This window comes from Myotis lucifugus, unplaced genomic scaffold, assembly GCF_000147115.1.
Source record: "Myotis lucifugus unplaced genomic scaffold, Myoluc2.0 scaffold_127, whole genome shotgun sequence".
NCBI lineage: Eukaryota > Metazoa > Chordata > Mammalia > Chiroptera > Vespertilionidae > Myotis > Myotis lucifugus.
This window is the reverse complement of record NW_005871175.1, coordinates 3152347-3175221: the sequence shown is the minus strand read 5'-3', so window position 1 is coordinate 3175221 and position 22875 is coordinate 3152347. Positions and strand designations below refer to the sequence as shown.

Genomic DNA, 22875 nt, shown 5'->3' with positions numbered 1-22875 from the left:
AAATTTTTGTAAAAATCCATAACGTGCTAATTATAATTAGTAAAAGAGTACCACACACAAAAGTTTTAAAATATAGGCTAGTAAAATATAGGCTAGTAACATTTTCAAAATCTTGAACTTAATCACAACCTTATACAAAACATATTGAAATCAACTCACTGACTACCAAAAATGCTACAGTGAGATTAACGACTTGAGAAAGTGCCTCAGTCTGTGTCAACTAAAACAACAAGCAGCTAGAACCAGATGCTGAAAAAGCCATAGACAGAACATTTATTCATACCTCACATTACCAAAAAAAACAAAAAACTTGCCAGGTAGATTTACATGGTGATTTTAAAATGTCAACTCAGAAGGCTTTGCAAAATGTTTCTTAAAACCATAGAAACAAGGGTTATTTCATATCAAGACTATATAACATACAGCAACTTTTTGAAAACTGACAACTTGAAATTTGAAAAATGGTCTTCAAGTAAGAAAAGCTATTAGGCTTTTTTTTTGTTCTTTTTGATAGAGTTTCTAAGAAAGAGAAACAGGTTTCTGATTTCAACTTAGCTAGGAGAAAAACACAAAACTTTAGTAACCACCAATTTTATATATATATATAAACTTCTTATTAAAATATAATTATCTTTTGGGGAAAATGGGACAGATTTGGAAAACAAAATGATTTAATATAGTCTGTGATTCTTTAAAAATTAAATATAATTGAATTCAAATGCATATTGGAGCCTATTTTTCTACTTACTACATACACTCAATAAATTATAACTATCAACTTATTTTGTGACTTGTTAAAATATATTTAAAGTATCTACACATAGATGGTTCTTTGTTGATAGTCTTAAAGAGTATTCAGTGCCAGGTTTGATTTAATTGGAAAACTGTGTTTTAATGGTAAAACACAACCACCATCAGAAATTTTGTCTAAAATAGCATACTTAGTACTACATGTTATTTTTTAAAAAAACTCTTACTATAAGAAATAATATTTTCATTGCATGTATTTATTAATTTTCTTAAAAACATGAAGGAAAACCCAATGGGTGAAATTTGAATAAACAAACATGTATTTTAAGACGTGCATTCCCAGAAATCAGCATTTCGTTATCTCCTTTTCAACCATTTTTCAAATATAATAAAGGCCAAGTACATTAAAATATTTAAATGGAATGTATTCTGCTAAAACTCTAGTTTATAAATATTAACTCACACACAATTGGCATATGGGAATAATTTCAGTATTACACAAAAGTCACAGCTATCCATTTGTTATTTTTTTCTCATTACTTTAACATTTCATGTCACCAAGTACCAGCCGAGGATCTCAAAGTAAAGAACACAGCTAAACACTACAACCCACAAGAGGCACAGGCTGAAGTAACTTTCTCAGAAAAGGTGTGCAGAAAGCAAAGTTCTTTTATGTCTGAAAAGGCTTTTTCTTGCCCTCATAGTTTATCTGGGTCTAGAATTCTTGGTTATAATACCTTGCTTCATTACCTTCTGGTTTTCAGGGCTGCTGCTGAGGAATGGGTGCTACTCTCATTCTTGTTCCTTTGTAGCTGAGTTTCCTTTTTCCATCTTGGGGCTCTTAGGATCTTCTCATTTTCTTGTACTCAGGATTCACATATTATGTCTAGTTAGAGGGTTTTTAACTCTTTCTACTTATTTTTCAGTAAGCCTACTCAATTTGATTATGCTTTCTTCACATCTGGGAAAGTATCACATTCTTCCTTTGCTAATTTCCTATTCTTTGCTTTCTCTCTTTTATCTTTTCTATCTTTTCAATGTCTTATTCTTTCTACATTTTAGGAAACTTTCTTGATTTATATTTAAACTTTGGCTGAATTTTTATTTTCACAACAATCGCCTTATTTCCAAGAGCCCTTTTTAAAATAGCAGCTTTATTGAGATATAATGCAAAAACCGTAAAATTCACCCTTAAAGTGTACAATTCAGTGGCTTTTAGTATATTCAGAGTTGTGCAATCATCACCATTATATAATTTGACAACATTTTCATCACCCAAGACAAACCCATATCCAAATTTCCTCAACTATGGGAAAGATATACAGCTGTAAAGCCATACATATTATAATATAACCTGAATGAAATTTCTGTTGGGAGACATAACTGTACTTAGCTATACCAGCAAACTGAGATACAACAGAAATGAGAACATTCTAGTAACTATAGCTACAACTGAACTCTGACTTTTTAAATATAATAATACTGTCATAGCATCATTTTTATCATATTTAAATTTTTAATAGAAGTATAAGTCCATCAAAGGTAAAAGAGGAATGGAAGAGTACTAAATGATGGAGCAAAACAAACAATAAAAATAAATCTCTTATTTTCAACCACCCAAAAAGGCTTTGCTTAGAATAAATGAAAAGGCACCACAGCAAAGAGAGAGCCACCTGCCAGAATGTAGGAGTAACTCTAGACTCAGAAGCCTCAGGTATAATGGAAGTGACAAGTAAAACATAAGGCATACAAATCTTAAGTGTACAGTTCAATTAATGTGGACACATGTATCTATCCATGTAACCACCACCCAGCTCAAGGTATAGAATATGTCTAGAAGAGTCCCTTGTGTTCTTATCCAGTCAATAATCCCACAAAGGTACATTACTACTCTTATCTCCATCACCACAGATCACTTTGTCTGCTTTTGAACACTATGTATATGGAATTGTACATACATACTCTTTTGTGTCTAGCTTATTTTGTCAACATTATCTAAAATCTCAGTCTTTTTTTTACTGTATTTTATTGCTCTAGTTTCTTCATTCTGCTTTAATAGACTTGGGTTTTACACTTGGAGGCCACTGTAAATAACGATGCTATGAACATTCTACTACATGCCTTTTGTTAGACATAAGCATTCATTTATATTGAAGAAATGCCCAGGTGTGAAACTGCTGGGTGGTGGGTGCATACTTAGCTTTAGTTGATCTGTCAGTTTTCCATAGTTGTATCAATGTCTCCATACATTTTAAATTTGATTAAATTTAACAATTTAACATAATTTTTAGACTATACAAGTAATGTTTAAAATGAGGCACAACTGTATGATTGTTTTCTTTATGGTATTTTATGCTGCGTAGCAAAAACCCTCATAAGAGTAAGAGAAAACAATTATAATAAAAACTATATTGCCAAACTATTATTATGTACCCTTTTTTTTCTCATTATTTGCTTACATGTGTATTTACCTACTTTCCTACCTAATTACAGAGAGAAAGGCCTAGAAGACAAGATTCTAATTAGAAACAAAGACTGTACTAAAGAGCAAGATGCTGGGGAGGAGGAAAGGTACTTTGAATTTTCATTTTACAGATGTTATAACTGGAATTTTCTAGAAGCATGTGCTGATATTACTTTTTAAATATTCTCTTGATTCTGGAAGAAAATCATGTATGCCTCATATGGAATGAACAGACATGTATTTTTCTCTAGAAATATTGAGTTATTACTATTACTGATTTATACAATAGATGAAGCATTATTTTTCAACAGATGAAGCAACAGAAGAAGAATAACTGCCTGCTTCCCACTACTATTGAGACCACAGGGCAAAGAAATCTGGTTAACGTGCAGATGGAAAGATTTAAGTCAGGCATGAGAAAAAAAATTTCAAGATCAGGATGACCAATACACACAGAAACAAGTTATTAAAGGGGTGAAAGGGAAGACATTACCAAGCTTCTCCCATAAGGATTTGAAGGTCAGTATATATAGCCATCTGTATAGTGAAACTTGGATAAAGCCCAGCTGGGAATTGATGTCCACTTTTATAACACCATAAATACTGAAGACGGTTTTCTGGGATATCCTTTAAACAGTATACATTTCTTGTAGCAAGATTTTTATCTTTACAGTATTACCAAGAGAGAATAAGAAACTAACATAAAAAGAGCATTTTATTTATAAGAATCAATTCAATCAAATGGGTCCAAAGTTCAGAAATATATTGCAAGACATGTTTTCAGGATAGTACAGAATAAAGTGTAATTGCCACATGACCAGGGGTCACAAATAGAAAATAAATAGCTCTCCCTGAAAGTTATACAAAACAGTGAAATATAAAACCACCAGAAACACTTATGGCTTGGCTTTCTTTGGAAATGGAGCCTTCCTGAGGTGACTTAGACACTGCATTAACGTATATGGAAAGAGATAGAGAGCATGGAAAGAGATAGATGGATTACCCCTGTTATCCAGGGGCCAGACTACCAGGCTGCCAGGGAAGAAGCATTTCCTTGGTGGGTCTACTCGGACTTGGCAAGAAATGTCTGTTCTCAGGAGAACCTAAACTTCCACCCTGCAGCCAACAGCCTTCTAATCACATCATTCTGTTGGGCTTTTTAAATTCTCATGTTAAGGATCCCTTATGTTGAGAAAACATAAAGATTAATAAGAGGAAGAGGACGATGAAGAAGAGGAGAGAAAAAGAAGAAAAGGAAGATGTACCAATTTAAGTTAAAAATATAGAGCCACAGGTAGATGCTTGAAGAAGGGTCACTAGAAATTAAGATTCCCATTTTGCAGACGAGGAACAAGAGAACAGAGGCAACTAACTCTGTTTTAGGTAATAAAGTATAAAAGGAAATCATTTGTTTAGTGACTTTAACACTTTCAAACATTATCATTTATTAATTCAATGAAAACTCTTTCTGTCTCTTTCTCTAGATTCTCTTCTTCATACCCCTAAATGGATGTATCCCTTAAGGCTCTGCCTCCGACCCCCTTCTCACTCATTCTACCTTCTCTTTCTGGATGAACAATCTTATATTTACTTTAGAAATATTTTTATATTCCTTATATTTCCTTTAAGAAATTATGTTTCCTTTAGATGAAAGCTTCAACATAACCACTAGGTAACCAAATCCCAAACCTCTACTTTCACTTCTGGAAACCATTACTCTGGTCACATATTTCCCACTGAGATGATCAGGGAACAAATCCTACAGAGAGAGTAATTCCACCCCTAGATCTGGTAGAGTACTCTTCATATACAATTACATGACCATTGGTCATTATTTTCATAATGTGTTTTACCTGCCCAGAAGGCAATAACTAATTTCATTAGGCTATACACTCCTTTTACAGAACATCTTAAATTTCACAAACCCTATGCTTCATATATGTAACCATCTCACTTAATTGTACAGGTACTAGATTCCCATTTTTGCAGACAGAAAAACAGATTCAGCAAATTTAAATAACTTGTTCATTTGAAAACAAGATAATATTTTATGTTTCCTATCACCAACAAGGATCTAATAATTGTCTATTACCTCTAGATCTGGATATGTCTAGAAAAAATTTCCGTGAGGTTTCTCCTCTTCTATTTTCACATCTAACTATGATTCCAATGATCTCCAGGAAACTGCCAATGTTCCACTGCAGAGAATATGGCATCCTTTTAAGTAATGCTTCTCAAAGATGTTCCACAGACCCCAAGGTCCCTGAAGCACTTTTAGATAGTCAGAAAAATCAAAACTATTTTCATAATAATACTAAGATGTTACCTGAACTTGTTACTATGCTGTATTTGCACTGATGGTACAAAAACAATGGTGGGCAAAGTGCTGGTACCTAGGTATCAATCAAGGCAGTGGCACCAAATTAAATAAATAGACAATTTCACTTCAGAATGGCCATGATGAAACTGTAAATGTTATTAATTTTAATAAATCTGAACCCTTAAGCAAGTGTCAGTATTCTGTGTAAAGAAATGAGAAATATACGAAAAGTACTTCTGGTGCATACCGAAATACAATGACTGCCTTAAGGAAAAGCACTGGTGTGATTGAATTGTGAACTGTTCACACTGTTTTATGGCACAAAATTTTTACTAGAAGACAACTGAAAAACTGGTTCTTCACACATTTCACCCCCAAAAAAATGAATGAAATAAATCTATCACTTCAAGGAAAACAACTGACAGACTAAAGTCAAATTTTCATGTGAAAATCATAATTCTGGGAGACTTGTATTTGCCCCCATATCTTTACATTCCCAATACTTAAAGATTTTCTAAAGATATCAATGGGGATAATAACAAATGTGGTTTTGTTATGTTGTATAATATGTGTCAACATCTGGAGAATGTGCATAATTTAGAGAACCATTATTTTCCAAGTGTCAATGAAAAATGGTATAAAATAATGTGTGTGTAAGATCCTTTCAAAGTGTAAGAGAGACCAATGGATTTTAATATAACAAAGTGTAGAGAATTTAATGATATGGATTCATATTCTACATTGCAATTAATCTATAATAAATTTCAGTCCTGTTCCTTGTCATATGTAAGGCTTTAGACAACCTAATTTTTCTCTATTCCAGTTTCCTTACCTGGAAAATAGGATAGTAATGGTACCTATCTCACCAGAATTACTGTGAGAATTAAATAAGATAAATACATGTAAAGAATTAGAAGAATACCTGGCACATTGTAAATACTCAGTAAATGTTATTTTCACTTTTCTTATCATCTTTATGTTCCTTAAAGTTCTCATATATATAGTCATCTAACATACTGAAAGTCATGATTTTTTTTCTTTCATTTTATGACCCTGTAACATATTTCCTTCTAGGAATCTAGGTTCATCCACATTCCTTTACTTCCAAAATTTTGTTCTCCCATTTCAACTTGATAGTTTGATTTTTAAACTCATAAATAATTAAGAATTTGGGCTAGGAATCTCAGCAAAAAAAAAAAAAAACACTTAAATTCCATCCAGTAAAATGTACTAATATTTACTAGATATCTAAGAGCAGGTTATAAGTAAGAAAACATTTTTAAAATATAGAAATAAAGTTTCCAGAAATAGATTATACCTATTAACCAGATTCACTATCTACATTCCATATTAATAGAATTATTTAATCAAAAAAAGTAAACCACCAAATTCCTTTTCTAAAATCAAAACATTAGTTCTCTGACTTTTTAATCAAAAGAAAAATGCTATACCCTAGCTGGTTTGGTTCAGTGGATAAAGCATCAGCCTGCGGACTGAAGGGTCCCAGGTTCAGTTCTGGTCAGGGGCACATGCCTAGGTTGCAGGCTCGATCCCCAGTAGGGAACGTGCAGCTGATCAATGATTCTTTCTCATCACTGATGTTTCTATTTCTCTCTCTCCCTCTCCCTTCCTCTCTAAAATCAATAAAAAATATATTAAAAGAAAAAAGCTATTTAAAACTTAAATTTCATTCAGCCAGATTCTTCTAAGACTAAAGACAAAGCTGAAATGTGGTGAAAAATGAAAATGGGAAAAATGAGATGTACAATACCCTGGTGAAGAAAGGACAACATTTATGTGGCTGGACAATTAGCAGATCATTCTAAAGGTGAGAGGTCAGGCCAAAGCATGTCTGTCTGCTCAATTGTTTTGCTAGCACAATAGTTCATTCATTAATTCAAAACCACTAAAAGAGTTTTCATCCACATTAAGAAGGTAGGAAGGATTTTTAAAAGGGGGAGGCGGAAAAGTATGGGTGAAATCGAATGAAGGAAGGGTGGTCCAGACCAATTTTGATAGTTCTACATCAACTAAAGAAACTAAAAGAATTGTTATTTGTATACAAGGACTCTCCTAGAATTCCCAAAATTGAGTCTAAGAAAAGGGGTCATTGTTGAGCCCCAAGAGTAGTGTCTACTCTTTTGACAGTTTATATAGTCAGAATATATACTTTTATCGGGAGAAACCAAGATGGCGGCATAGATTAACGCCGGAGTTTGCTGCCTCTAACAACCACTTCAAAAATACAACTAAAAGATGGAACGGACATCATCCAGAACCACAGGAAGGCTGGCTGAATGGAAGTTCTACAACTAGGAGGAACCGAGAATCAGAGGAGGCGCAGTGCTGAAATACTAAGGTGCGGAGTGCGCGCGGCGCGGGCTGGTGGCTGAGGGCGTGGTTGTCTGTTTCAATCCGGAGGGAGCCCCAGACTCAGAGCTCCAGATCCGGGCGAGTCTCTAGGGACCCAGACTCAAACGGGAGAAGCAGGACTGTCTGGCTACGGTCCCTCCGAGGTTTGCAGCTGTTGCTGGGACAGAGAGGCAGAGCCCCTGGGGACGGACTGAGAGCAGCCATAACTGCTCCCTCCTCCGCCCTGTTGATCCCTTGGGACCCACCCCGCCCAAGCCCTGCACAGAGGCATTTGCCAGATAGCCTCAGGCAAAGGCTAGATTAGCACAGCCAGTCGGCCTGGAGGTCAAATCCCTCTAGTATTAACTATAACAATCAAGGCTTAACTACAACAAGACTGCGCACAAAGACCACTAGGGGGTGTACCAAGAAAGCGTAAAAAATGCGGAGACAAAGAAACAGGACAAAACTATCAAGGGAGGATATTGAGTTCAGAACCACACTTTTGAGGTCTCTCAAGAGGCTTCTAGAGTCTGTCAATAAACTTGATGAGTTGTACAGGAAATCTAATGAGACCCTCGATGGTGTGCTAAAGGACCATCTAGAAAGTAAGCATACACTGACTGAAATAAAGAATATTATACAGACTCCCAACAGCAAACCAGAGGAGCGCAAGAATCAAGTCAAAGATTTGAAATGCGAAGAAGCGAGAAACACCCAACCGGAAAAGCAAAATGAAAAAAGAACCCAAAAATACGAAGATAGTGTAAGGAGCCTCTGGGACAGCTTCAAACGTACCAACATCAGAATTATAGGGGTACCAAAAGATGAGAGAGAGCAAGATATTGAAAACCTATTTGAAGAAATAATGACAGAAAACTTCCCCCACCTGGTGAAAGAAATAGACTTACAAGTCCAGGAAGCGCAGAGAACCCCAAACAAAAGGAATCCAAAGAGGACCACACCAAGACACATCATCATTAAAATGCCAAGAGCAAAAGACAAAGAGAGAATCTTAAAAGCAGCAAGAGAAAGAAACTCAGTTACCTACAAGGGAATACCCATACGACTGTCAGCTGATTTCTCAACAGAAACTTTGCAGGCCAGAAGGGAGTGGCAAGAAATATTCAAAGTGATGAATACCAAGAACCTACAACCAAGATTACTTTATCCAGCAAAGCTATCATTCAGAATTGAAGGTCAGATAAAGAGCTTCACAGATAAGGAAAAGCTAAAGGAGTTCATCACCACCAAACCAGTATTATATGAAATGCTGAAAGGTATCCTTTAAGAAGAGGAAGAAGAAGAAAAAGGTAAAGATACAAGTTATGAACAACAAATATGCATCTATCAACAAATGAATCTAAGAATCAAGTGAATAAATAACCTGATGTACAGAATGAACTGGTGATTATAATAGAATCAGGGACATAGAAAGGGAATGGACTGACTATTCTTGGGGGGAAAAGGGGTGTGGGAGATGTGGGAAGAGACTGGACAAAAATCGTGCACCTATGGATGAACACAGTGGGTGGGGAGTGAGGGCGGAGGGTGGGGTGGGAGCTGGAAGGAGGGGAGTTATGGGGGGAAAAAAGAGGAACAAATGTAATAATCTGAACAATAAAGATTTAAAAAATAATAATAATAAAATAAAAATAAAAAACAAAACCCAACTATAAAAAAAAAAAAAAAGAATATATACTTTTATCTACATTCCATGCTGGCTAAGTTGGCTCACCGATTAGAACAGGCTTACATGAACTCCCTCAGAGCCTGCAGTCACTGTCCACCCTGGGTGAAGTGGATACACTTACCCATACTCATCTTGATTGGCAGGTTTTCTCTGCTTGCTGCTTCCACTAGATGTCTCCGGACTTCCATCACTGCCTCTTTGTGCTTGGTGTTCAGTAAGGCTTCCCACAGGGCTTTGGCTGCAGTATCACTGCAATAAAACCACAAAGAGCTTTAAAATAAATTTCTACCAAATAATGGAAAAGGTTGAAAGCAAAATAATTTCTAAAATATCTTCTTTGAGCACTAAAGTAGTCTTTCCTACTGATAGATTCTAGGCATAGGATTAAATGAAGACTATCTAATCCATTTTAAACAGCACAAAATATTGAGAAATTAGGGAGACAAAACCAAGCCAAAAAAAAAAAGAGGAATAAAAGCTATATTGTGCTTTGAGAAGTGGGGGAAAACTATATGATATTTTTTAGATATGACACTTTTTTTAGATTTTGCATTTTAAAGTATTTCAGAGTACAGTTCAACATTGCTACAATAATATATAAATGCTATATAAGCCAAAGTTAATACATATCCAAAAAATGATTTATCAGTGATTATAAGCATAACAATTTGAGATAACATACATGTATGGAAAGCACAGAGCAATTAGCAATGAGAATTCCTGTTAAAAAACCACTTGATAGAATTCCTAATGAGTAGGTTTTCTAGTGAATGAAAATCAAGAATTAGGCTAAGTAACCAAGGCCTTAAGTATCTACTTTGGGCCTTAGGTTGGAAGGATAGCACATCCTTCACCATAAACCATGATAACAGAAAGAAGCCCTGCATTGTGCAGGGTCTCATCTGGGCTCACTTGTCCAACAGCCCTCTGTCTCACGCACCACGCCATGTTTAAATTATAAATGAGCACAGTGTTCTTCCCGGAAGACCTCTACATCAGCCAAGTATACACATTTGTAGTAACGTTTCAAAACCTGAATATAAAGAAACAAAGATGACTTCTGTCCCTTTCCAAGGACTTTTTCCTTCACTTAAAGCTCTACTAACATCTCTTACTATCCAGTTAGCTAATAGTGTGAAAATGAATGGATTTTTAAAGTTTGGTTTTAAAAGTTATATCTAATAAGATATTAATTTAGCTTTAAAGTTATACCTAATAATACATATCTTTTAAGTTCAAATTTGATTGGGAATAATGGAATGATGTACTTCAGCGCTGAGTTTAATGTCTGGCACATACTAATCTTTCATTAAAGAGTTAGTTGTTTATTATCATCTATTTTTTTTCTGACTGAACTAACATCACTGCTCAACATATGCCACTTGTTTAGATCTAATCAAAACTGTCATTATAACTCTGCACCCAATATTCTATGTTTAATTTAAATAAGCAGGTAAACTCCAAGCCAAGCCCCATTCTCATGGTTGAGATATAGATAAATACAAGGCATAAGCTTTCAATGACTGAAAGGAAGAAGAGGCAGAGATACAAGCAAAGAAATTATCCCCAAAAGAAGTGTGATAAGAGGCATGATCAATGCTGCACAGATTTAGCTGGTAGCACAGAGGAGGGCTCTAATCCTGGCTGGGAGGGCAAAGGCTCAGAGATTGGTTTCTACTGGAAATATGAGCAAGTACACAGATACATACATTCCAAAAACAGCCAAGGGAAGAAGTTATAACTGAATCTGGGAAGGAGAATGGTAAAGAAAGTCCACAAAGAATATATAAAATCTTTATCACAAAACAAGAGGAAGAAGGATGCTTCAGAATGTGCAGATTCCTAGGTACACAACACTAATGAGGACTGTTTTGTTCCATGCTAAGGTGCCAGGGAAGGGGCATGACAAGTAAGGGCAAAAGAGAAGGTGGGAGCTACTCTCGTAGGGTCCTGCATTACTTTCCAAGGCTTGTCAACTTCAGTCTGTAGGTAACAGGTCGCCAATGAGCATGTGCTTGATTTCACATTCTGGGAAGAGTACCATAGCTTAGCAGTTGTGAACACAGTCTTTATCATCATTCAAAACTAGGTCTATTTCCTGTGGGGTTTTGGGAAAGTTACTTAACTTCTCCAAAGCTCTGAAGGCAATGGAGAACCACTGCAAAATTCTGAGCAGGGGAGTTAAAGTCCCAGTTTCCCCAATTTATAGTACACAATCTTTCCCTACTTTCATTCTCCAAAGCTCCTCTCTGCAAAACACAGGGATTTCTCACATACTATTAACTCTGTACACAGAACTTCTAGAGTAGATATTTACTGCCCTCCTCTATTCCATGAGTATAAGACAAAGTGTCTTCAAGATCACAGTAGGTTAGGAAATACTGTGGTTGCCCCATCAGATCAGTGTGGTGAGTGAAATGTGGGCTCTGGGGTTAGATAAATCCATGTTCAAACTGACCATGAACTCTTCACCCACAGTAGCTACATGGCCTCTTTGGTCTTCCTCAGGCACTCCAAGCTTAGGCACTCCTTTGCCAGTAATGCTCTTCCTACAAATATCCCCTCTCTCTCTTCAGGTGCCTGCTGAAATGTCACCTTATCAGAGAAGTCCTCCTTAGTGCCCTATATAAAAGAGTAATGACAGCCCGTCCCAGCACCATAACCTCGTACTGCCCCCCCCCCATTTCCCCTTTACTGGACTTTACTGTTCTACATAATCCTATTACCATATGACCTTATTATGCTTCCATTTTTTGCCTATCTCCCTCATAGAAGGTAAGGTCCTTTTATGAAAACAGGATCTTATTTTACTCATTGCTAATTTCCCAATAGTTAGAACAGTGCCAGGCCTGTGGTAGGTACACTTAATAAAAATGAATGAATGGGGACCAGCCCATTGTGCACATAACTAATCCTTTCTTTTCCTCTGTTTTCTCATCTATGAGATGGAGGTAATAATAGTGATCACCTCACAGGTTGTAAGAGTTAAATAAGATAATGTACATAAAGCACTTTCCTGATTCACAATAAATATGAGTAATTATGTAGTTGTTACTACTACTACTATTGCTACGAAAGGTATTATCTTATAATTCAATGTGTTCAAGGGTTTGTATATAATTAGGTGAATTCACTTCATTATACTGACCTAGAGGCCTGGTGCACAAAATTCGTGCATGCGGGGGGGGGGGGGGTGTCGGGGGGGTCCCTCAGCCCGGCCTGTACCCTCTCCAATCCAGGACCCCTCAGGGGATGTCCGATTGCCTCTCGCAATCTGGGACCACTGGCTCCTAACCACTAGCCTGCCTGCCTGCCAGATCACCCCTAACCACCTCTGCCTGCTTGCCTGATTGCCCCTAACTGCTCCCCTACCACCTATGCCTCACCCCACACCCGGGACCCAGGATTCCCTCCTCCGGCCAGTTGCAGGCACCTGGGACCCAGGCTTCCCACCCTCTGGCCAGCCGCAGGCACCCAGGACTCGAGCTGGCTTCACCCAGGCCGGCCGCAGCCGCAGGGGACTGTGGATGGGCGGCTTCACCTAGGCTGCAGCCGCAGGCACCGGGGACTGCGGGGCGGGCGGCTTGTCCCTCTCCCTGGCTGCAGCCGCAGCCGCTGGCGCCTGGGACCGTGGGGTGGGCGGCTTGTCCCTCTCCTGGGCCACGGGCTGGCTGGTCCCCATTCCTCTCTCTCGAGGTCATTTGTGCCTGGCTGGTCTCCCTTCCTCTCTTGCAAGCTCCTTTGTGCCTGGCTGGTCCCCATTCCTCTCTCGCAAGCTCATTTGTGCCTGGCTGATCCCCATTCCTCTCTCCCCAGTGTTGAGTGTCGGAGCAGTTCCGGTGCAAGGGTGTGAGTGAGTGAAGACCATTTGCATATTAGCTCTTTATTAAATAGGATAATTTTTACACAACACTGATTTGTTCACATATACTTAAGTCACTTGGGGCTTGTACTCTCTGGCTCTTTTCTCATAAAACAGTTTAGAAGAAATACATAGTTTCCATGATCTCTAACACTGATGCCAAGTCATGTTTCCTGGAAAATTATTTTTTTTAACGTAAGCAATTCTGATTTGCTAGATATGTGTGACAGTTTCTAATATCCAATTCCTGTACAAAACACCTTACTAACCGCCACATCACACATGGTCAGTTTAAAATTACCCTGTTAATATTCATACACTAATTCTGGTTCTCCAAATAATCAGCACCGAAGTCAAGATCATACTTACTGACAACTCTACTGTGTCCTGCACCCATGTCTTCACCAATCACTCTGTTACTGCTGCTTGGTGGTTTACACACATACTCCTATATGGGCATCTGAGTTGAGTATGGGAGTTAATCACTGCCTTTCTCTAATATGCTCAGAAAAGTCGATCCAATAGACATTTCACACTACTGAAGTTTCACATGAAATCAATTCCTGATGTTGAATTGTATAAGTCAAGAAAAGTTCATTGAAATCCATTCTATAATCACAATGGTATATTTTATATCATTCTTTATCCTCTCCAACTGTTCAAACTCTCTATTTTCCTGATGAGGAAATAAGCACTGCACAGGGGCTATCACAATAGGGCCAGTGCAGTCAACTAGTGGTAGTCATTGCTGTAGTCTAGTAGCAGCATGGGTTCTGGAACCAAACAACAGAGGGTTCTCCTTATTCTGCCACTTGCTAGCTCTATGTCCCTAAGAGAGTTACCTAACCTCTCTGTACATGTTTCCTGTTAACTGGGGATGGTAATAGTTTCAGTGGGTTATTATGATAATTGAATGCACTAATATATCTGAAGCACCTAGAACAATGTTTGGCACATATTAAGTGATCAATAAACATAGCAGCAGCAGTAGTAGTAATAAAAAATATCAAAGGTCAGCCCTAGCTGGTTTGGCTCAGTGGATAGAGCATTGGCCTGCAGACTGAAGGGTCCCAGGTTTGATTCCAGTCAAGGGCACATGCCCAGGTTGCAGGCTTGCTTCTCAGGAGGTGGCATGCAGGAGGCAGCCCATCAATGATTCTCTCTCATCATTGATGTTTCTATCTCTCTCGCTCCCTCTCCCTTCCTCTCTGAAATCAACAAAAATATATTTTTTTAAAATTAAAAAAATCAGCCGAAACCGGTTTGGCTCAGTGGATAGAGCGTCGGCCTGCGGACTGAAAGGTCCCGGGTTCGATCCCGGTTGGGGGCATGTGCCTGGGTTGCGGGCACGTCCCCGGTGGGGGGTGTGCGGGAGGCAGCTGATCGATGTTTCTGGCTCTCTGGCCCTCTCCCTTCCTCTCTGTAAAAAATCAATAAAATATAAAAAAAAAAATTAAAAAAATCAAAGGTCAGCACTTCCTCATAAAATATAGGAGGAAACCTGTTTTAGAAGCACATTAGTCGTTTTCATCAACTTGTATAATCATATGGATAACTACTGCCAGTAGCTTCATTTTCATAATGCAGAATTCATTATGATATCCATTGAAAGACTGAAAACTTCAATTTAAGCAATCCCTTTATAATGGCATGTTGATGTAAAGAATTTTGATATAGAGTAGAGACTTGCAGCTATAGTAAGTCAATTTAATGAAGATTTTTAAGCAATGACTTCTGGGCCAGCTTCCTGACCCATTAATTTAATTACACTGAAATTCTGTAGACTGAACCAACAGGATATTTTAAAACTAGAAGTTTTGCCCAGCTGATGTGGCTCAGTGGTTGAGCGACGACTTATGAACCAGGAGATCACAGTTCTCCCGTTTGGGGCACATGCTTGGGTTATGGGCTCGGTCCCCAGTGGGAGGCATGTGGAAGGCAGCAGATCAATGATTCTCTCTCTTCATTGATGTTTCTATCTCTCTCTCCCTCTTCTTTCCTCTCTGAAATCAATAAAAATATATTTTTAAAAACTAAAACTAGAATTGTTACTTTATGAGGAGTTCGATTCCATAAATATTTCCAGGCTGACTTAAAAAGTGGATGCACAACTTTTGCGGTAATGTGAACATTAGAGGTAATATTAAATTAATCACCCTTATATCTGCAGCAGGACACTACCTAACCCAATACAGATGAAAACCTATTTTGAATTTTTGAAGGCATCCAAAGAAAGTTTTATAATATGCTTGAGAAAAACACTACTATTTTAAACAAATCAAACTGCTATTAGATTCTATTTATACCTAATCTAAACCCTTTTTGCTCTACTGTAAACCTTAGTCTTACTTAGGGTTAGTCTTTTCTCTTAAGTTTATGAACAGCTGGATAACATCTTTTTAACAATCAGGTCCACCCAAAAACAGTGTTTCTCTTTTTTACATGAGTAATTTAAGATTTTTGAAAGGTAAATAAAATGTAATACTAAAAAATAATTTTAAATACCATCACTACATTCTATTTTAGAAGCATTTCAGGATTTACAATACAACTTCTTATAACTCATTTGATCCTAACTTCATGAACTAAACCATTATCCCTGACTCAATTTAAAGACCCTCAGAGAAGCCAACTGTTTTTACTTAAGTACACTCAACCTGTAAATGGCAAAACCAGAACTCATATCCAGGTAACTGGCTCCTGAGCCCAATGAGCTTTCTACTGTACTATGCCATGTTTGTATTATGCAACTCATCAAAGAGCATCAATTATGTAGAATGTCAATTATTTTCAACTTTTCATGATGATTTTCTTTTCAAATCCTTATTATATCCACTATCTTCCCCTTAAGTTCAGAAGTGGGCCCCACATAAGACAATGTAATAGGGCGAATAGTGAAATAAATCCATAGTAACTCATGAAGCAGCTAAAACTTGCTCTCAGGATTTTGAACACTTTCTGTTTTAAACAGTATCATACTATTCCCCTTGTAGGTCACTATAAGCCATTGACAGTCACTTTGCTATATAATGCCAATCACTTTTTTTTTTTTGCTTAAAGTATTACAAAGAGTATTACATATGCCTCCTTCTCCCCCCCCCCCTTGACATTCCCCGGCCTTCCCTACCCCCCAGTGTCTTATGTCCATTGGTTATGCTTATATGCATGCATACAAGTCCTTCAGTTGATCTCTTACCCCCCCCTTGCCGCCCCCCAGCCCTTTTTATTCAACTCTCTTCTTTAAATGTTTCTCTCCAAGAAGACGTTCCTGAATTTTAAATCATTCTGCACATATATCATTTAAACAACTGAAAAGGCAAAAAAAAAAAAAAAAAGTCTAAATTGCCCTGACGTATTATTTCCAATCTAGATCTTTTTTTTTTTAATATATTTTACTGATTTTTTTACAGAGAGGAAGGGAGAGGGATAGAGAGTTAGAAACATCAACGAGAGAGAAACATCAATCAGCTGCCTCCTGCACACTCCCTACTGGGTATGTGCCTGCAACCAAGGTACATGCCCTTGACCAGAATCGAACCTGGGACCCTTGAGTCCGCAGGCTGATGCGCTATCCACTGAGCCAAACCGGTTAGGGCTCCAATCTAGATCTTATTTAATATTCATTATATTTTGGGGGAAAAAAGGAGAAATAGCCTCTAATGATTTATCACTGATAAAACTGAGAAAAATGTTCTACTTTTATATTGTATGTTTCAAGGAATCTATTGAAACAAATAATAGAATAGAATATTTGTCCTATGAAAATATCCATTTTGTTACTATGAAATGGAATTAGTTTCAACATGGTCAGTAACTACATGTCAAATACATATTAAATGTATGTTCTTTTTGGATAAACTGATAATCTTGTATCCTTAAAAATCAAACTATTATAGCAAATTGTCCAGTTTGAAGAAGACTACAGGCCAAGAATATAAGCACAATAACCTGCTACAATTAACTTTTTTAAAGTCTCAGAGGACTTCTGTATATGAAGATATGGTTCTTTCAGTTAATTCTTGGCTCTTTATTCACCAGAATTACTCAATTATGAATGAAATCTTAGAGTTACTTTGGTTTGGCCTGCATGAAATGTCAAGTGCAGTCTGCTAGAAATTAACAGGATAGTCGTCACCAAATAAAATATAAATGAGACAGCATTAACTTTCAAAATGTGGCTGAATGTTGAATCCTGATGATACTTCAATCAAATGAAAGGCATGCAATTAAGAGACTGAGGGTGAAATGTGAATGAATAGCATTATCTTGTGACTAAACTCAGAGAAATGGTTTCTTCAAGGCACGCTCAGGAAGTAAAGCTTACTCACAGGATTTGTAAGAGCAGTCACAGTATTCCAACAGAAATACAATGATCTATAATAATAAAAGCGTAATATGCTAATTAGACCGGACATCCTTCTGGATGTCCTTCCTTCCAGACAAAGCTGCAGCAGGTGGGGGCGGGGGCGGGGGCCAAGGCCCTTGCATGAATTTCGTGCATCGGGCCTCTAGCAACAAAATAAAAAACAAACAAACATTTTCAACTAATTTTAAACAGACAGCAATCTGAGTCATAGTGTTTCCCAGCAGGAAATAATGGCTTCCATCAGTGGTTAGCTTAATGAGCTCTAAATGTAGGTTTGTTAATCAAATTATTCATAGAGGTTTCAACAGTCATCTTTCCTCTTGACTTCTTTTTAAAACAATTACCTCATCTTTAACAAAATTATCTGCTAACCTTCATTTCAATAGGAGAGAAAGCAGATAAACACAAAAGAACAATAAAGTAAACCCGTGGCACTGGAAAGGCAGTAGGGAGAACTTAACCAAACAACTTATATGCATATATGCATAACCCATGGACACAGACAATAGTGTGGTAAAGGCCTAGGGAGGGGGGGTGGAATCAATGGGAAAAAAAGGGGGACATCTGTAATACTTTCAACAAGAAAGATAAATTAAAACAATAAATATAGTTAATATATATGTTCATTTCAGGTGTATAACATAATTATTTTACATTAATATATGTAATAAAATGATTACCATAAGTCTAGTAACCATCTGCCATTGTACAAGGCTATTATGATATTATTGATTATATTCCCTATGCTGTACATTATAGCCCTGTGACCTATTGACTTTATAAATGGAAATTTGCATCTCTTATTTCCCTTCAATTTTTGTTCCTACCCTAACCCTTCTTCCCCTCTGGCAATCATCCATTTGTTCTCTATATCTATGGGTCTGTTTCTGTTTTGTATTGTTTGTTTTGTTTTTTAGATTTCACATATAAATGAAATCATACTGTATTTCTCATCTGGCTGGCTTATTTCACTTGGCATATTACTCTCTAGGTTTGTTCATTCTTTCATAATATGAGCACTTCCTATGTATTGGGCACTCAGTGAGGTGCTAGCAACCTCCAGTGACCTGCCCTTGGGGAGCTAGGAATCTAGCAGGGAAGCTGGAACTGAGCATGCTCCTGCAGAGGTGACAGAAGCAGAGAATAGGAGCTCTGAGAGCGTAAAATACATAACCTGGTCTGGGTGTGTGAGTGGAGGTCAGAGAGAAGCTGAGGATGTGACAGTAAGTCCTGAAAAGTGAGTAGGAAGTAGCCAGTTGAAGAATGGAGTAAGAGCAGTCTAGGCAGGAGTAGCATCATGGGTAGATGTCATGAGAAGAGAACTTGAGACCTTTGCAAGGAAATGAAAACAAGTATGAATGGAATATGAAGATCTAATATGACCCTGCCCTGAGCTCATGACAAATCATGCAAGGCCTGGTAACCCACATTAGGGATTATAGACTTTTTTCCAAGGGCAACTAAAGGGTCTTCAGCAACAGACTGACCTAATCAGGTTTACATTAAAAGATCACTCTGGCATCACTGTATAGAATGGATCTCAGGTCTGAGTGAGAGGCTACCACATAGCCCAAGCAAGAATTAATGATAGCTTTGTGACTTCCTAAAGCTATCAGAGTATATTATTCCCCTGTTCAAAACCATTCCATACTTCCTACTAATATTACAGTAAAATCTAAGTTCTTTATTTTTATATTATATCTACAACTTTATCTCTCACCATCTCAGCTTCATCTATTAGGCTTCAGCCTGACTTCCACCTCTTCAATGGGATTAAGTGCATTCCCAACTCAGGGCTTTTGTATTTGCTTTGCTCTTTGCCTAGAACCCTCTTCCTCCAGATGTTCACTGATTAGGTCGCATTCATTCAACAAATGTTACCTGAGCCCCTATCAAATGCCAGTCCTATACTAGGTAGAGCTCAAGGCTTACCACCTTAACCACTCCTTATCCAAATTCCACTTGTTTTATTTTACTTTATTTATAACATTTGTCACTAATTCAAATTATATATCATTAAATAAAGTTTATTTTATTGACTTGGGAGTGGAAATGATCAGAGGGCATTAAAGACAGAAGCTTTCTGGCTTTACCATAATGTCAGCATTCTGGGCCCAATGGGTGGCAGTGCACTCAGGCCACCAATACACCATGGCCCTGGGCTGTGCCAGGCACTGTTGGTGCAACAGTGTATAAGGGTGAACAAGTCAGAGACAGATCTCTCAGCGAGCTTCTAAAGTCTAGCTGGAGAGAACAGACACTAAACTAATAATCCTATATAATAAAAGGCTAATATGCAAATTGACTGAATAGTAGAACAACTGGTCACTATGATGTGCACTGACCACCAGGGGGCAGACGCTCAATGCAGGAGCTGCCCCTGGTGGTCAGTGCACTCCCACAGGGGGAGTACCACTCAGCCAGAAGCCAAGCTCATGGCTGGCGAGCGCAGCAGTGGTGGCGGAAGCCTTTCCCGCCTCTACAGCAGCGCTAAGGACCCCTCGCAGGATGCCCAAGTGGGCCTAAGCTGGCAGTCGGACAGCCCCCAAGGGGTCCCTCCAGTGCACAAATGTCGTGCACCAGGCCTCTAGTTATAATATAATGCCCTATGAACTGAATTAAGAAATAAAGGGTGCTATCTATGGAAGCAAAGACAAAGGTAGAAGTGAGAGAAAGAAAGAAAAGAAGAAAGAAAAGGAAAGGAAAGGAAAGGAAAGGAAAGGAAAGGAAAGGAAAGAAAGGGCAACATGTAGGATGACCAAAAGGTAGGAGAACATTGAGGACCTGAAATAAATTTAGTGTGGCTATAGTTAAGAGTGTCAACATGAAGGGGCAGGGGAATTAGGGAGCAGGCAGGAAAGGAGGAAAAACTGAAGAAGACAAAGGCTGAAAAAATAAGCAGAGAGCAGATCTAAGAATGCTTTCTAAAACAAGGCAAAATTTTTAGTCTTTACCCAAAGGGCAATGGAGAGCCACTAATTTTACCCATGGAGGGTTAGAAGCAGATTTACTATTACTTGCACAGCTGAATAAATATGTGTATAAAGAGCCAGTCTTTAAATGTACTTTAAAACTATAATCTTTTCAAAGTGTGCATTAAAATTTAACTTTTAAATATTACCACACTATGAGAATATAATCCATCCATTTCTTATTATTAAATGTCCTTATATTGTATTTTTGTTTATTTATTCAACAAATTTGAGTGCCCACTATACACCAGGCCCTGTTCTTGGGGCTGGGGATACAGCCGTGAATTAAACAAATATAAAACCACTTTCCTATATAATTCATGTTCTGGAGTTTATTATCTGAACATAGCACAAGGAAATTATAAAGTAAGAGAAATTATAATTAAAGTTTCCTTAAAAATCATCCAGGGTGCTTCTCTCTTACAGAGAAGAAAACTGTGACCATGAGAAATTAAATACCTGTTCAAGGCCATGAAGTTTTTGTGGAAAAGCCACTATACTACAGTAATGACTAGAAAATAAAAACTGCACAGGAGCTATTAAGGACACCAAATAATCACATCAATACAAACAGCCTCTCTTGGTTCAACGAATGAAAGGAGATTGTTTTAAGGAGTGTTTTTTTATACACTGTCATATTTGTTAAAGAATGTTCCCATAACTTTGAAGTACATTGTGGGAAAGGATAAGATCACTTCAAAAATGTTAAACTAAAATATCACATTGGAGTACATTTTGGGGAGGAAGCAGAGTAGAATGGAAAAAAACATGAACCCTGATGCAACTTGTTCTGTGAGTAAATCTGGTATCTACCCCGTCGAGTCTCACCAATATTATATATCTCTTGCACTACAGAAAAGTGATTTTCATTAATTTGTTCACAAGAATAAAGCACCATATAAATTTAACTTGTTTTATTCTACTGGGACAAATTTTGTTATAACTTATTTATCAGCATAATAATATTGTGTATTATATATTTTCATTAGAAAACAAAAAATGGCCCCCCCAAAATGCATGATCCTTCTGTATCAATCTGTAGCTACTACAAAATGTATCTCTGTGACTGGTTCCAGATTATAAATATATTAGAATGTCTTTAACAGTGCAGAAATCATAACCATGTGTTAATAAAACTAAATAAAAATCCCCAGTAAAACACCATTTAATTCCAGGATAAACAATTTCACACTAGCTTTATAATGTTCAAAGTAATAAAAGAACACTCTCCAACTGATATGTAATCGAGGTTTCATCTCTTTCCAAGGAATACTCTAGTTTATCATTTCTTCCTTCAAGATACCCTCATTCAGCACTGCCATTTGCCCATGAAACCTCTTTTAAAATAGACCAAAACCTAATATATAAGCTGTTTAATCATTATATAAAATAATTCGGGGTAATTAAACTTCATCACAGTACAGATAAACATTTTTTATTCCTACTTTCTACCAGCTCGTTAATGGCAATACCATAATCAACACAAACTTTAATAATTTCCTCCTGGCAAACAATTAAGCACAGGAGAGACTTTTTCATATGAATCCCTAATGCATAAAACAGATTAACTCAATATGAGAATTTTAAATCACTAACACCATTAGGTTACTTAAAAAAACCAAACACACATCCCCTCTGTGCACATTTTTCTAACTCTGAAAGATATACTTTGGAGTTCCTTAAGTTACTTTCATGACCCATTCCAAAGGCCAGCACTTGCTCCACCGGGAAACTCTACTTTAGGCTGGATTACATCTGTGTGTTTTGGCTTGAATTCAAGACTTAGATAGTTAAGGATTAGTTCATGTGTCAAGAAACTCTAAGATAAAGAGTTAGTGACAGTTCTATAAAGGCTCTTAGAAGCAAACTCATCTGTTCGCTTTACCCCTTCTGCCATTCCACTCCATGAAGAAGGGTCATTTCAACATCAGCATAACCTATTATTCTATAGTGATTCTAGACTCTTATTCATCTATTTCACCACGGGTGACACCATTGTATTTATATACATATATGTGTGAAGTTCCAAATATACTAAATTGGGAAAACTTGATTTGTTAAAATGATTTACAGTCTTGTTTTATTCTTCACTATTT

General features: G+C 37.3%; 1 protein-coding gene across 2 annotated transcripts in view; it reads right to left on the bottom strand.

The window, feature by feature from the left end:
* Positions 1-22875, bottom strand: part of SCFD2 (sec1 family domain containing 2) — a 315517-nt gene that overhangs the window by 273730 nt on the left and 18912 nt on the right. For both annotated transcript variants that reach the window (XM_023758303.1, XM_006093976.3), the window contains one exon: positions 9701-9828. In XM_023758303.1, coding sequence (XP_023614071.1) covers positions 9701-9828 — 128 coding nt within the window. The remainder of the gene's footprint in view (positions 1-9700; positions 9829-22875) is intronic.